This window comes from Perca flavescens, chromosome 18 (genome assembly GCF_004354835.1).
Source record: "Perca flavescens isolate YP-PL-M2 chromosome 18, PFLA_1.0, whole genome shotgun sequence".
Classification (NCBI taxonomy): domain Eukaryota; kingdom Metazoa; phylum Chordata; class Actinopteri; order Perciformes; family Percidae; genus Perca; species Perca flavescens.
Genome location: NC_041348.1, coordinates 15,624,871 through 15,639,648, shown reverse-complemented (window position 1 = coordinate 15,639,648; position 14,778 = coordinate 15,624,871). Strand labels below are relative to the sequence as shown.

Here is a 14,778-nt window from a genome sequence, read left to right as displayed (position 1 = left end):
TTTATTGCCAATTGGTTTGTCATTTAACATGACTTTCCACAAAAAAATAAAAAATAAAATTAAAAAATTAAAACCTTAACGAAGCTAAAAGAGCCACATTTTTTCTCTCCGGAGTTAATGAAAACCAAACGCAGCTAAAAGGAGAGTGAATATAGGACTAGAATATGGTTAGAAACATCTGCAAATGAATGGCTTTTTGTTGTTGTTTTTTTCCTACCACCAGAGGACAACTTTATTTTTAATAAAGCAATATATTTTTATATACACAGTATGTTACATTCAGAGTTAGAATTACATTCCGTACATTTACTGTTGTCCTACCGTAACCATTCACCCTGTTTTAGTGAGACCCTGGTTCCATATAAGGTCAGGGATGGATTAAAGCACCACGTACGGAGCGTAACACATAACACATGAAATGCGACAAGGTGACGGACAGACAACAGAGGGAAGTGAGACGGGAAGATAACAGAACTGACAAGACTGGACAGGACAGTTGACAAACACAGGGACGTATTATTAGTGATTGGGTAGAATGATCTGTGATTCACATTGGGTGGTCACGGTTAGTGTGTTGAAAGGAGTTGGAATATGAATGTTAATGTGGCGCTGTGCCCGCTGGATGTGGAAATAGGCAACTGTTTGCGAACTTGTTCCCCATAACAACTTCATGAGGTGATAATTTGTCTGTGTTTTCAGCTTGTTCCGCTGCCTCCGAAGAAAACAGTTATGCTTCTTGAAAAGCATGATATTCTAACCAAAAAAGTTACAGATCATCTTTATTGCTTTACAATGTGTTGTAAATGTTGTAATATGTTGTGCGTATATAGGACCTTGGCAGATGTGGATAAGGACGGTCAGCTACAAGCTGATGAGTTCATTCTGGCCATGCACCTGGTGGACATGGCTAAAACTGGCCGACCCCTACCCCTCACACTGCCTCAAGACCTGGTCCCTCCCTCTCTCAGGTAAGATACACACACAGATTGACTCACTCACTGGATTCATTAATACATTCATTATTACAACAACCGCAGAGATTCTTTATTTTTTTTTTTTTTTTTTTCATTTCAGAGGAGGAATCAAGCCCAGTGAGCTTGTTAATGGAACGGGGCCCTACATAACTCCCTGTGTAATAGACACACCAGAGGTAGAACCTGCACAAAAGACCAAGAGCAGTGGTACGACATGTCCCGCACACTGTTATGTTTTGTTGAAATTTGAGTCTTTGGTCTTACTCTTACTTACTCTGTCTTCGTAGTGTCCTTCGAGGACAAGCTGAAGGAAAACTTTGCGCGAGGCAGCGCCGAGCTGGAGAAACGCCGACTGGCTCTGGAGGAAGAGCAGAGAAAGGAGAGGGACAGGAGAGAGAGGGAGGAGAGGGAGGCTCATGAAAGGAGGGAGAGGGATGCAAGGGAGCAGGAGAACCGCAGGAGGCTGGAGGACGAGAGGCGGTTGGAGAGGCAGAGAGAGATTGAGAGACAGAGGGAGGAGGAGAGGCTGAGAGAGCTGGAGAGGAAGGAGGTGAGCGGGAGAAGTAGCCTCACCTGCGAGATGCTGAACATCTAGATTGCCATGTCCGGTGACCATGTTCCTTCGTGTTTTTTAGGCAGCAAAGCAGGAGATGGAGCGCCAACGGAGGGAGGCGTGGGAGCATGGGAAGAGAGAGGAGCTGGGCAGGAGGAGAGAGGGGGAGCAGGAAGAGATTTCCCGACTCAGGGCCAAAAAGAAGAGTCTAGAGCTGGAGCTGGAGGCTGTGGTGAGACTGCACTAACGTTAAAAAAAAAAAAAGTGCACTTACAAGCAGGAAAGCGTGGGCAGACACTGATATCAATTGTGCCCGGTCTCGCAGGGCAACAAGCACAAGCAGATCTCAGACCGTCTCCGTGACGCTCAGAGCAAGAGGCGGATCCTGAAGACAGAGGTGGATCTTGTCAATCAGAAGAGGGACGCACGCATCATAGAGATCAACACGTTGCAGCTTCAGCTTGAGGTTAAAGAAATGCTTTTGCTTTCACTTCCTCGCCGTCAAATATATATATATATTCCCATGAATGTTTTTATTTTTTTCTTCATTCTGTTTGTATGCCTCTGTGTTTGCCATAGGACTGGCAGAGGAAGCTCCTACAGCTGGTCCCAGAACAACAGAGGCTGAACGAGAAGCTGCGAATCATCAACCTCAACAAACCCTCCTGTGGGTGAACAAACGCCTGCTTGCACAACACAAAGACATCATAGCGCTCACTGAATTCTCTCCCTTGCTCACTCTGACCTTTGACCTTTGCCATGTAGCGGTGACTCTGACCTCGATGACCGGGAGTGTGACGGAAAAAGGAGTGAATTGCCGGAGACTGAAGGACCAGCTGGACACACTGGAGAGGGAGACCACAGACAAACTGGCCCAAATGGAGCAGTACAACAAGGAGCTTAAGGTCAGCGGTCGGCACAGACTAATTCAGGATATTTGAAGACCTTTTTAGCCCTTTTAGACTTTTTGAATTCAACCCAACCCAAATTAGCACAGGACGAGCCACGTCAGCCCGCTGCAGATGAGGTCAGATCACAGATTATAGAAACACTTTGATGTCTGTTGTGTCACCCATAGGTCTTTGTAGGGAACAAGTTGTAGCTTTGAAGGAGTTTAGCTTCACTTCTCAATATCTTGGTCACTTGTTGGAGGCACAAAATTTAAGATTTGAAATATTGTGACGTGCCTGGGTGGAGCTGAGTTGTTAATACATTAATGCTGCGTTCCAGACACAATTTTTAGCCCGTAAGTTACAACTTCAAGTCACGACTCACGACATGGTAGTGTTCCAGGCAAGGTCACGAGCTGGCTAGCTGAAAATTGTGCCATTGGCAGGGTTCAGGTTATGCTACCTAACGTTAACATTAGCTAGCGGCTACCTAACTTTGATGTTAGCTAGCGCTAGCTGATACTAGCGATTTCTAGTTGGCAACATATTTGGGGCTTCATTTAATAAACATAACCTGTAGTAGTACACAATCGTATGTGTACTGCTTTGATTACAATGTGAGGAATAACTTTATGTTGCCTATTTATGTCTATTTATTTCTATTTCTCACTATTAATCAACGGCGTCTGTACAGCATCAACAGGTGTCGCCATTGTTGTTTATGTGTGTGTGTGTGTGTGTGTGTGTGACATCAAAAACTGTAACTGGGAGTACAACAATCTGGTACAAGTTCACGGGTAGTAAGTTACGGTTTGACTGCCGTTCCAGGGCGCTTTCACGGGGAGAAGGTTGCGAAAACACGGGTTACGCGTTGCCTGGAACGCAGCATAATACACCTGTCAATCCCAACCAACCATGCTACTGTCTTTTATCCCATGGAATGAGATTCAAGAAGCTAACTTGAGTTGTGTAATCCATCACATTTTGCATTCAGTGTTTAAACTGCATTGCTACACTACGATTATTTAACACTATTAATAATTCATGTGGGCGTATTGATTTAACTTAAATACACAATATAAGAAAGTTTCCCAGAAAAAAGACATACATTTGAAGTAGATTAGCAAATATGTCACATTTACACAATTAAAACTTGCATATGGTCTTTTAAGTCTTCACATTCAAATTTTTCAAAATTGCCATGAAAGAAATAGTTTGATATTTTGGGAAATATACTAATTTGCGTTGTTTTTAAGTGTTAGATCTTACTCCCTGCAAGAAAGCAAATAAGTGTACTTTCTAAACCAAAAAAAGAACCAGAAAATAATTGGCTCTTGAGGCCCTAACTCTTTTTTAGAAAACAGTTGGGTATTTTTAGAACAACACTATATGATGAATTACACCAATGTTCCAAACCAGAAGCTGTATTTCTTTATTTCCTTCAGCAATGGTTTATTGGAATAGAATAGTGTGAGTTTCACACTTAAAACACCACTGTGAAATCTTGTTCAGCTGGTCTTGGTAACTCTAGAGTTTCACCCCTCGGGCAAAGAAAACCTTGTTACCTAACCCTTACTGCACACATACGGACTCAGACGTACACACTCGCTGGCAGAAAACCTGAAAATTCATAACCTGTGATGTATGATGTAATGCCTTCTCACAATGTATGGTCAATCTGATAGTTGCAGCATCAAAATGCCTGCTCCCTCTCTTTTGGTCTGTTAAAATGTTTAACTCAACGCTTCTAACGCCCTTCTTTTTCTCCTCCGTCCCTTTTTCTCTGCTTCCCTCTACCTGGACATCTTTCTTACTAATTAACGTTCATCTCGTCTCTTTTTCTGATGCTTCTTTTCTTTCTGCTTTCCTTTTTTTAAATCCGTCTTACAACTCACCTCTGTTTTCCTCTTTTCATTATTATACCTTCTGTCCATCCCCTTCTCTCCGCTCCTCTATTCTCCTCCCCGCTTTCCCTCCTGCCATCATCACACGGTGTGTTTCTTTCATAGCTTGGGGATATGGATGACTGTGTCCTGCGGGGCCTTCTGTCTCTGCTGGCCTGCCTCAGCCAGCTCTTCCTTCTCATCAAGGTTATCTTTCTTCCTCTCTGTGTTTCTCTCTCTCTCGACCTCCCACTGTGTAATCTTTTTCACCACCACTCCTTACTATGAGGTTTTTTTTTCCATCTCACCTCTTGTTTTTCCTCTAGCCACAATGTTTAATCTTACTCTCCTTTTCATCCTGAGATGATTCGATCTGTTCGCTCATCCTTGCTTTTTTGTCTTTTGACTCACTAAATGGAGCTGTGCTTTGGTACCATGTCTTCCTTTTTTTTCTCTCCATGGGATTTGTTTCTAGCCTGTGTTTTCAGTGTAAACAGGATGCACCCTGACAGTAACGCACACACACAGAATGCTTAACCTGCAGGATTTCCCTGTTAGAAAGGGGAAAAAAATTGTAAACTTTGCATATACATATAGGCCTATACACACATCTGCATGTTTCTGTGAATGGCTGCCAGTTTCTGGACTTTTTTTTTTTTACATCAGTTTCGCATGTTTGGAAATGATTGTATTGTTGCACCATACAGGTGCACCAAACAGGTGAAGTTTGTAGAGATGAGTTTTGCAACACATGATGTAGAGTACTGTACATCCTATACATTTTATGGTCGGAGCAGAATGAAAGCTTGCATATAGTTGTGTTGTGCTTTGTGGCTGATCATTACCCTGTCTCTGCATTCTTAAACTGGTTGATGCTTGTGTCTTTTATGCCTTTCTCATGCATTGTACATTCTGTGGCTGCATCAGGAGCTGAGGGAGAAGCAGGTGAGGCAGCAGGCTGTCCTGGACGACCTGCACAGAGTCAAAGAGGAGAAACTTAGAGAGCTGCAGAGGCGCAGGGAGGAGGAAATGGAGAGGAGAAGGAGGGAGGAAGAAGAAGAGGCAGCCAGGTGAGTGTGAGGGAACATGGGGCTGCAAATTACTCATGCTTGACGTGAATCTTTTGTTTCTCAAGATATTTTAGGTGGCCTTCATTTCCAATAAAACACATTTTCTGTGTCGTGCTTTTTACTTCCCACAGACAGGCGAAGCTAGAGCAGGAGAGAAAAGAGCAGGAGAAGAGAGAGAAGGAGGAAGAGGAGGCGCGTCAAAGGAGGCTCCTGGAGGAGCAGAGGGCCAGACAGAGGGAGGAGGAGGAGAGGGAGGCACAGGCTCGCCTCCGAACAGCCCAGGAGAAAGCACAGGAAGAGGAGAGAAGAAGGAGAGAGGAGGAGGAGAAGAGGAGGAGGGAGGAGGTTGAAGAAAGGAAACAGAAAGAGGAGGAGGAGAGGAGGACCAAAGAAGAGCAGGAAAGAGGAGGACAGCAGCCGGTGTTGGTGGCTCAGCGATCCTCCAAGCTGACCACGTATAGAGCTCTGTACTCGTTTGTTGCCCGAAACGCAGATGAGCTGAGTATAGATGCAAGCGGCCTCATAGAGGTACGAGACACACACTACACACATATTCACACATTTACCATTAGATGCATAAACCTATATCAGCATTTCAAAAGCCACAAAAATCTTGTTCTTGTCCTTTTTTTTTTAAATTTACCTCTTGCTTTTTAAGAAAGTGTAGTTTCTATAAGTGGGTTTAAATGGCCTATATGCATTTACAACTACGGATTATAGGGAATTGTTTATAATTATTAGTTATTTCTGTCAGGAATACAGTATGTTTACTGTGGACCACATCTCAGCTGTCATTAGCATCACCTCTCAGCTACATCATTTTAAGAAGAAAAATATATCACTAAATAACAGGCGTTTAACATAACATTTACATGTTATTTCTTTTTGTTTAAAACATGACCTGCTTTTATAATCACATTAGCCTTCTTTATAGCTACTGTAGCTAGCACACATGTAAGCTAATTAACTAATGTTACTGTAGATGTTGCATTTGTGGCAGTTGGATGTAGAGTTTTACTGTAATATTTTAGTTTGTAATATAATATTTGATGACTCATGACATGGGGTGGCAAAGAATGCAGGACAGAAATAAACAAAGAGTTTTCAGATCTGCCCAAGTAAAAAGGACAGTGAAACAAGCAGTTGGTGTGTGATAGGTGTCTAAACCTTAGATCTAAACATAACTAATTATGTATGATTGGTGTGTAATAGTAATTGCAGTTGGGAAACATGTTTATCATCCTCACCTTGTTGTGTTTGATTAAACTGTTTTCCATGATGCAGGTGGATGAGAAGACAGTCGGTGAGCCTGGCTGGTTGTGCGGGAGTTACCGTGGAAAAAGGGGCTGGTTCCCCCAGAGTTACGCAGAGAAATGTCCTTCCCCCTCTACTGAGGCAACCCCTTCTTCACCTGGAACATCGTCCTGTCCGCCGCCATTACCACTTAACACAGGGTAAAATAGAGAAAGAAACAGGATGAGACAGACACTTTCTGTGTGATATGTCAGTTCCCCTGCACTAAAGATTGTACAGTTGTGTGCTTTTTGTGCTGTCTGCTACTCTGTAACATCTTGTAATTTATGCCACAGTACTGTTGGGTTGTTTTTATTGTTGCGTTGGCTCCTTCCCTTATGGTTTGTCCCTCTTGTTTAACCCAGAGTCCCAGATGGAGAGGTAGCGTGTGACAGCACTGTTCCTGCCCAATCAGACGCTTCACAGGTAAAGCTCGACTTATGTTTACTTTTAACTCGTTGGCATGTGGTGAAATGGGTCTTAGTTTTCTTAAAAGAAAACTCCTTCCTAATGGACAGATACACATTTTGGTGACCTACTCCAGATGCAAATTAAAACCCTGTTTTGTTGCTGTGTCAATTCAGAGATTAGCATTCATTTTCTGCATAGAGTAGTTTGTAGGCCTATGTTTCATACAGTAGCAACATGGGAGTTATCTGTTTTCATCCTTTCTGTATACTCTCTGTTGTTAGGCATCACAAGGACAAAACATTCTCATAATATCTTTTCGAAAGGTTTTTTAGAGTACGTCATGAGCTTTTGGATTATTTGAGGCCTCCCTGTCCTGCCAGTTCATTAAGATTAAACCTTCTATAATTAATATTTTCATATTAACAATGTTTTGGTTCAGTCTCACCGCTCTCATCAACATCATGTCCAGCTATTATATACTTACAGTCAAAGTTAGCAAGTAGCTGCTGAACATAGTGGAGCATTTCGCATACATTATATTATTATTATATATATTATTATATATGTATATGACTCTGAATGAATGCTAATGTTTCTCTGTATCTGTTGGATGTGTAAATAAGCAACTGTTTACTAATAGGTTGCTATGTCAACTTTGTAAGGTGATTATATGTCAATGTTGTGTTTACAGCTTGTTGCACTGCCAAAAAAAACATGCAGGTTTAAATATAGTTAAAATGTTGGCTTGTACTTTGCTAGGTTTCCTGTTGGTGTATTGCTGTCTGCCTTCACTGTATATCTGAGCTATAAACAGGCTTTGGCAGGCAACTAACTAGGTCTTGCTGGGGCACACACACACACACACACACACACACACACACACACACACACACACACACACACACACACACACACACACACACACACACACACACACACACACACACACACACACACACACACACACACACACACACACACACACACACACACACACACACACACACTCAACAGCAGCATGGCTGTATATTTATAGCTTTTTTTCCCTATTGAGAGTTCCTCTCTCTCTGCCTTTCTGTGGGTCACACAGAAATGTACAGATCCCCATCTCCCAAAAGATAACATGCGTGTTAGTAGGTCTCATGGTCAGAAAGTGTTAGGTGAACAGAGATATTTTAAACTGCTCTATATCTAGATGAGTCGCTGGGAGGCTAATTTGATGGTTTCCTTGATTTCTTATAGATGACTTGCTCCATTGTGCCTAACGTGAAACCTCGCTGCTCTACTAATCTCACTCCTCAGTCCTCCGTCCCTCTGCTGGCTCGAGCCGTCTCCTCGTGGTCAGCCACCTCAGAAACGCACCTCAACCTCGCCTCCGATGCGGATGATGTCATCACTGCGCTGCTGAGCTTCTCACAGGGTGACGTCATCAGCGTGCTACAGCAGAGGGAAGACTGGTGGTTGGGACAGCTCAACGGGACACGGGGATGGTTCCCCAAAACCTATGTCACCTTGGAGACGGGTGGCAATGCAGAGTATGTAGACATACGAGAGAAGATGCATACACACACACACACACACTTTTCTGATGTTAACTTTAAGCCGATCGTAAATTGACAGATTTTTCCCATTTTAGTGTGGATGCATTGGACACATCTGACTCTGTTCAGCTAGAGGGTAAGTGTAGTTTATCTGGAGAAAAGGGTCTCACATACATATTATCATGACAAGCCTACTGTCACATATGTGGCTCTGACGTTCACTCTTGTATTTTAATCCTAACCAGAGTATGTAGCCTTGTACACTTATGAGAGCCCAGAGGCGGGGGACCTGACGTTTGTTGAGGGAGATGTTGTCATGGTGACAGAGAGAGAAGGAGAGTGGTGGCGAGGATGCATCGGCGATCAGACAGGGGTTTTTCCCTCCAACTATGTCCGACCTGTTGAACCAGAGGTGATTCAAGCTGTGAAGTAAAAAAGTATTATTATAACCACCACGGTTTTTGCCGTTTCTGACCTAAATCTGAAATGTTTGTAATAATAGAAACACAAATTAGTTTAATTTATGATTTTATTTATTGTGTATAGTATGTTATAGATATTTAGTCTAAGTAATATTGCAAAGATTTGTCAGCAGGATAACAGCAGACATTTTATCAATCATACCTTTTTTTCATTTTTTATTGTTAGTCAGATAAAATAAGCAAGTTTGGAAACTTAGCTTAGATAAGCATGTGTTATTTCTTGACAACCGATTCTAGAAAGCAATTAAAAGCTAGCATTTAGTAGCCATCCTAACATTATTATTTTTTCAAGTGACATCATTTTGAATGGAATTTACTTAATTATTACTTTACTCATTCATTTACTACTACTTTACTCATTCATTTACTACTACTTTATTCATTTAGGCAACAAAACCTGGAGCTCCAATCAAAAAGCCTGGTGAGACAGTTTTTCACAAATTCTGCACACACACACACACACACACACACACACACACACACACACACACACACACACACACACACACACAGAGACAGACAGACAGACAGACAGACACACACAGTCTGCTTATTAAATCTGTAATGCTCTTGACATTTACCTGATCTAAATTCATCCTTAGCTTTATCTGTTCGGTCAACAGAGATCGCCCAGGCAGTCACCGCCGCTGTCACCCCGACAATGCATCAGCTGCGTCTGTCTCCAGGGCAACTGATCGTGGTCCTGGCCAAGAACTCCACCGGCTGGTGGCTCGGGGAACTGCAGGTCAGTTATTAATACTATATAGAGGATGGATACCCGAACCGGGCCGGTTCGGACAGATATTTAGAAATGATGTTCGGGTTCGGGTCGAGCTCGGTCACATCAGCGAGATAAGGCATTGAACATTTTAAATTAAAAAAAGCTTATTATGTAGGTGCGCGCCTGTGTTAACGTGCGCTTGTTGCCCCGTGTGCGCTGATGCGCTCATCTGTTGACATTTCTGAATGCCTTCCTACAATGTGTCATTGGTATGAGAAATTTTTTTTAATTGTGTCAGGCTCGCGTCGGGCTCGGACATAAATATCTTAATGTCTGTCGGGCTCGGACAGAAAAATGCGGCCCGATCCGCACTCTAGTGCTATAAAGGCCCTAAAAGAGTCATAGTAGTCTTTATATATTTACCTCTTAATGCTGATGTGCAGTTCAAGATCAATTGCATCTTGGAGCTCTTATGTGTATCAGTAATCCGTCATAATGGAGAATATTTAAATATCCACATTGATGGTCTTTTCTTCCTCTGTTTGAAGGATGCTGAGAAAATGTAAATATGAAAAAGATGTAATGTTTTATAAACAGATTTAAAGAAAAATGTGTTGCAACATGATACACTTAGGCAGATTTAATCTATCATGTATTTCATGTGCTAACAGCACTAAAAACATGACACAAGTAAAATGATACCTTGAACAGCAACCTTTTAGTCATTCCACAGACTTTAGGCTTTGGCTTGATTTACAATGAAGTATAGTTTGTTTGCGCTGCTGAGACTCTGGAGGTGCAGCTCTCTGACCGATAAAATTGATTCATCAAATCAATTCTCGATGTAGAATTCAGAACTTAACCAGCAGGAGATTGATTTACTCTCACTGGTTCTTTTCCCCTCCAGGCTCGAGGCAAGAAGCGGCAGAGAGGCTGGTTTCATTCCTCTCACGTCAAGCTCCTCGGCCCCTCCAGCAGCAAGTCCTCTCCCTCCCCTCTGCCAGGTGATGACTGACACCCTTCGAACGTAATGATTGATCGCCTCTGTCTTATATAGTCCAGCGGACACATTGATATTTCTACGCCACTATTACTTTGACAACTATGCCAATAACTCCCTGATTTTGACATTTTACACAAACGTAATCCATGAAAGCATTCACAAGCATGGTGCAAATACTAAGATGCTAATACATCACTGTAACTCCCTGTATCAGTGGCCGACTAACCTGTAATGAGTGTATACAATATGGAATTGCATTTCTGTCATTTTTTTTTTTTTTTTTTTTTTTTTTTTTTTAGGGTTGAATGGCATTGTATCCAAATATCCAATTAATGCTGTATTTTGTCCAGTAATAATTCCAGAAAACCTTAAAAAGTCTCGGTATTTTGTAACATTGATGACATTTAACAAGATTAAGAGTCTACAGCCATGCTTTGTGAGCTAAATGCTAATGGCATGACAATGCTAACATGCGGATGTTTAGCAGGTATGTTTTCCTTAGTCACCATTTAAGTTTAGCATGTAAACATTTGCTAATTAGCACTAAAAACCAAGTACATCTGATACTGATGGGAATGTATTTAGTTTTGCAGATATTTGGTCAAATATGAATGGTCAATTTAATAATTTGACCTGTTGATGGCGGTAGATGAAATGTTATTATAATTCATCCTGAGGGGGACATGAATGTTTGTACCAAATTTCATGGCAATCCATCCAATAGTTGTTGAGATATTTCAGTCTGAACAAAAGTGGTGGACCGACCAACTGACCAACATTGCCATTCCTAGAAAACCTCGCAAAAATTCAGTTAACTAAACCATCTCAACATGCTTAAACTCAGATCCTTAAAAAAAATAAATAACATTTGTGCCTTTTCTCCCCTCAGTGTGCCAAGTTATTGCAATGTACGACTACACCGCTGCTAATCGGGATGAGCTGAGCTTCTCCAAGGGTCAGCTCATCAGCATCCTGGACAAGACCAACCCTGACTGGTGGAAAGGAGATGTCAATGGGGTCACCGGCCTGCTGCCCACCAATTATGTCAAGATGACCACAGAATCAGACCCCAGCCAGAAATGTGAGTAAACCTAAGAACTTGTCCTCAGAGGGACAATATTTCTCTGTCATATTATTTGAGTGAAAATCAATAATTCACACATGGAGTTGGAATTATTGTGGGAGTGTTGTTGGGGGGAAAATAAGACTGTTCAAACTGATAAAACATATTTATTGGCTGTAGAAACAAACTTTGCTCTTGTTGCTGACAATCTGATTGGTTGACTTGGCTCACTGTAGGTACAGTAGATCCCTTATCCATGTCAGAGCATGGAGAGAGTGACGGTAAGAGTTGGTTTCTGTCACTGAGGGGTTCAATGGTGAACGTGAACCCACTGCACTTAAAAGGCTCAATCCCCGCATATTTTGGGTGTGGTGCTTATTGAAAATTCATGAATGGGGTGTCACACCTTCTTAAATTAACAAAAGACTAAAATAATAATCATTGTTTATATTTAAATTGCCTTTTAAGTGGCGCTGAAGTGGCTGCACCAACAATTGATATTCAATCAAAAGGATAGTATAACATTTTGGAAACTATGTTCCACTCAATGCCTTCTTGCCAGAAATGTGTCTGTTTAAATGGAGCTAGCAGGCAGTAAGCTTAGCATAAAGAAGGAGAAAATGTCTCTGGCTCTGTTTAAGTACATAAAAATACCAACACTTATCAAGCTCACTAAATAATATGTTATATCTAATTTGCTTTAATCTTACAAAAACAGAAATACAACAAGGCTAGCTAGATAGGCTAGCTGCTTCCCCTTGTTTTTATGTTAAACTAAGATAACCATCTTTTGCTGTATTTCATATTCGGCGTGCAGACATAAGAGTGGTATCACTCTACTCATCTAGCTCTCTGCAAGAAAGTGAATGAGTGTATTTCCCAAAATGTCTTACCAGCGAATCACTGGGTCACAGAACAAAAGGGAACAGCCACTGATTTGTTTCAAATGAAGAGCAAATATTTCCTTATCAGTCACATTTTTGGAAGCTTAATTTTCACTGGGAAATTGATAAGGTAGGTAGAGATAATGTACAATGCACGTGCACACTATGCATGCTCCTGTGTGTCTGTTGGACAGGGTGTGATTCTACTTCTACTTTCTTATTCACACATAGCCGGTCTGAAGATTTAAAAAAAAAAAAAGGGCCCATTTTTAAGCAGGAGTTGTGTGTTTGAATTAGTATTCATAGCTTGCGTGTTCTCCCCACAGCAGTAGATCTCTGTTAACAAGAGTGAACACACTGGACGTTTAATTAGGATGGACTTGTTTAAGCTGCAGACACAAAACACAATGAAATTTTAATTCTAATGAACATGAAATCCTAACACACAAGGCGTGCGCTTAATCAGAGAGAAGAAAAAAAATGGAAGAACTTACTATCATGCCTCCAGCTGATTTGATTAGTAACAACATTTACATTTCCAGAAATACATTATTAATGCACCTGCATGTAAGGGTCTAGCATTAATATTAAAACTATATTAATGTCTCTCCATCTCTCCTTCATCTCACTCACTTCCCCCTACCGCTCCTCCACTTCATCTCTTTTTTTCCTCTGTAGGACAGTAATGCTGGCTTTCCTCTCTACTCCTTCTCTTCTGTGTCCTCCTCCTCCTCCTCTTCCTCCCCCCTTCTGTCTGAGCCAATCCGAATTGCCCTGTCGCAACAGGAAACCCAGCTGCCAGCGAGAACAGCCCAGCTCTGCGCTTTCCACCTCACTCGTTTAGGATGTGGTGTTCTTTGCTTCTCTGTTTTTGATCCCCTTTTTTAATTTATTTTGCTTCCTTTACCCTTTCCTATTTAATTTTTCTCCTCTGTCTTTTTCTATAAGGCATTTATTACTCACCCTTACCCCCCTCCCTCTCTCCCTTTCCTGCGTTCCCCTTGATGTTTCTTTAACTAATTAACCAGGGGAGCGAGGCAGAGGCAGCTAGACGTGTTTTAGAGGCTTTTTTTCCCCTCTGATACAAAGGCATGAAGTGTGTAGTTTTGCTAAAGATAAATGGAAATATGGATCATAAGAGTTTGATTATACAGTATAATAAAACAAATGTGTAAATGACGTCAGTCATTTAGTTTTCTAAATCAGGCTATGAATCTGTAATAATTTTTAACAGGGTCACTCATTCTTGCACTAACAACATTAAACCTTGCTAAAATGGACCAACATGAAGACTCACTGTTGCTTAACTCACCAATAACCTTGGTTGCTGCTTGCTAACGCATTGCTCGTACTAAAATTTAATTGTGATTTTATTATTAACTTCTTATGCACTCCTCCGTTTATTAATGCTTCCAAGCGATGAAGGTTGAAACTCATGCTGTACTGAACTGTGATATCACCAGCAAAAGAAAACACACAGATATTAGCATACCAACTGGCAGTGGTAGATTCCGGGATAATGACGCACCACACTGCTGACATTTACGTCCAACTTTTGCCAAGTTTAAACCTCAAAGACTACCAACTGAGTCTTCCACTGCTCTTTCCCTCGAGCATTATCTCCTTTACTCATTCACACCTATGCAATCATAAGGTGCTTCATTTTTTTTTTCTTGAATTCTTTAATAATTTTGTGTACTTGGGTAGCCGTGTTCTTAGCGTTAGCATTAGCCTGCTATGTCCCCTAAGTTCATGAACTGCAACTACAATGTGCCTCACTCTTGTCTCTGCATTAAATGAAAAATACAATATAGAAGTGATAATAAATGGAGATTTTAACACGCTGATGTGTGTGCTGTTTTTGACAAAAGTGCTGTATTTCCTCAGACACTGTATTGGTGATTGACAGGAAAGTGTGTGTGGGTTTGTTTGTGCATGCCTTTGTGCATGTTTGCCCGTTTGCGTGTGTGTGTGTGTGTGTGTGTGTGTGTGTGTGTGTGTGTGTGTGTG

General features: G+C 41.5%; 1 protein-coding gene across 4 annotated transcripts in view; it reads left to right on the top strand.

Moving 5' to 3' along the window:
* Positions 1–14,778, top strand: part of itsn2a (intersectin 2a) — a 37,349-nt gene that overhangs the window by 17,320 nt on the left and 5,251 nt on the right. For 2 of the 4 annotated variants that reach the window (XM_028605020.1, XM_028605019.1), the window contains exons 10-27: positions 831–968; positions 1,075–1,181; positions 1,262–1,524; positions 1,610–1,759; positions 1,853–1,993; positions 2,107–2,194; positions 2,293–2,432; positions 5,228–5,370; positions 5,502–5,898; positions 6,655–6,824; positions 7,029–7,089; positions 8,317–8,609; positions 8,711–8,751; positions 8,861–9,027; positions 9,485–9,518; positions 9,721–9,842; positions 10,726–10,822; positions 11,711–11,902. In XM_028605020.1, coding sequence (XP_028460821.1) covers positions 831–968; positions 1,075–1,181; positions 1,262–1,524; positions 1,610–1,759; positions 1,853–1,993; positions 2,107–2,194; positions 2,293–2,432; positions 5,228–5,370; positions 5,502–5,898; positions 6,655–6,824; positions 7,029–7,089; positions 8,317–8,609; positions 8,711–8,751; positions 8,861–9,027; positions 9,485–9,518; positions 9,721–9,842; positions 10,726–10,822; positions 11,711–11,902 — 2,744 coding nt within the window. Of the gene's footprint in view, positions 1–830; positions 969–1,074; positions 1,182–1,261; positions 1,525–1,609; positions 1,760–1,852; positions 1,994–2,106; positions 2,195–2,292; positions 2,433–5,227; positions 5,371–5,501; positions 5,899–6,654; positions 6,825–7,028; positions 7,090–8,316; positions 8,610–8,710; positions 8,752–8,860; positions 9,028–9,484; positions 9,519–9,699; positions 9,843–10,725; positions 10,823–11,710; positions 11,903–12,120; positions 12,166–14,778 lie in introns of all 4 variants that reach the window. The other 2 variants (XM_028605017.1, XM_028605018.1) reach the window with 2 other exon arrangements.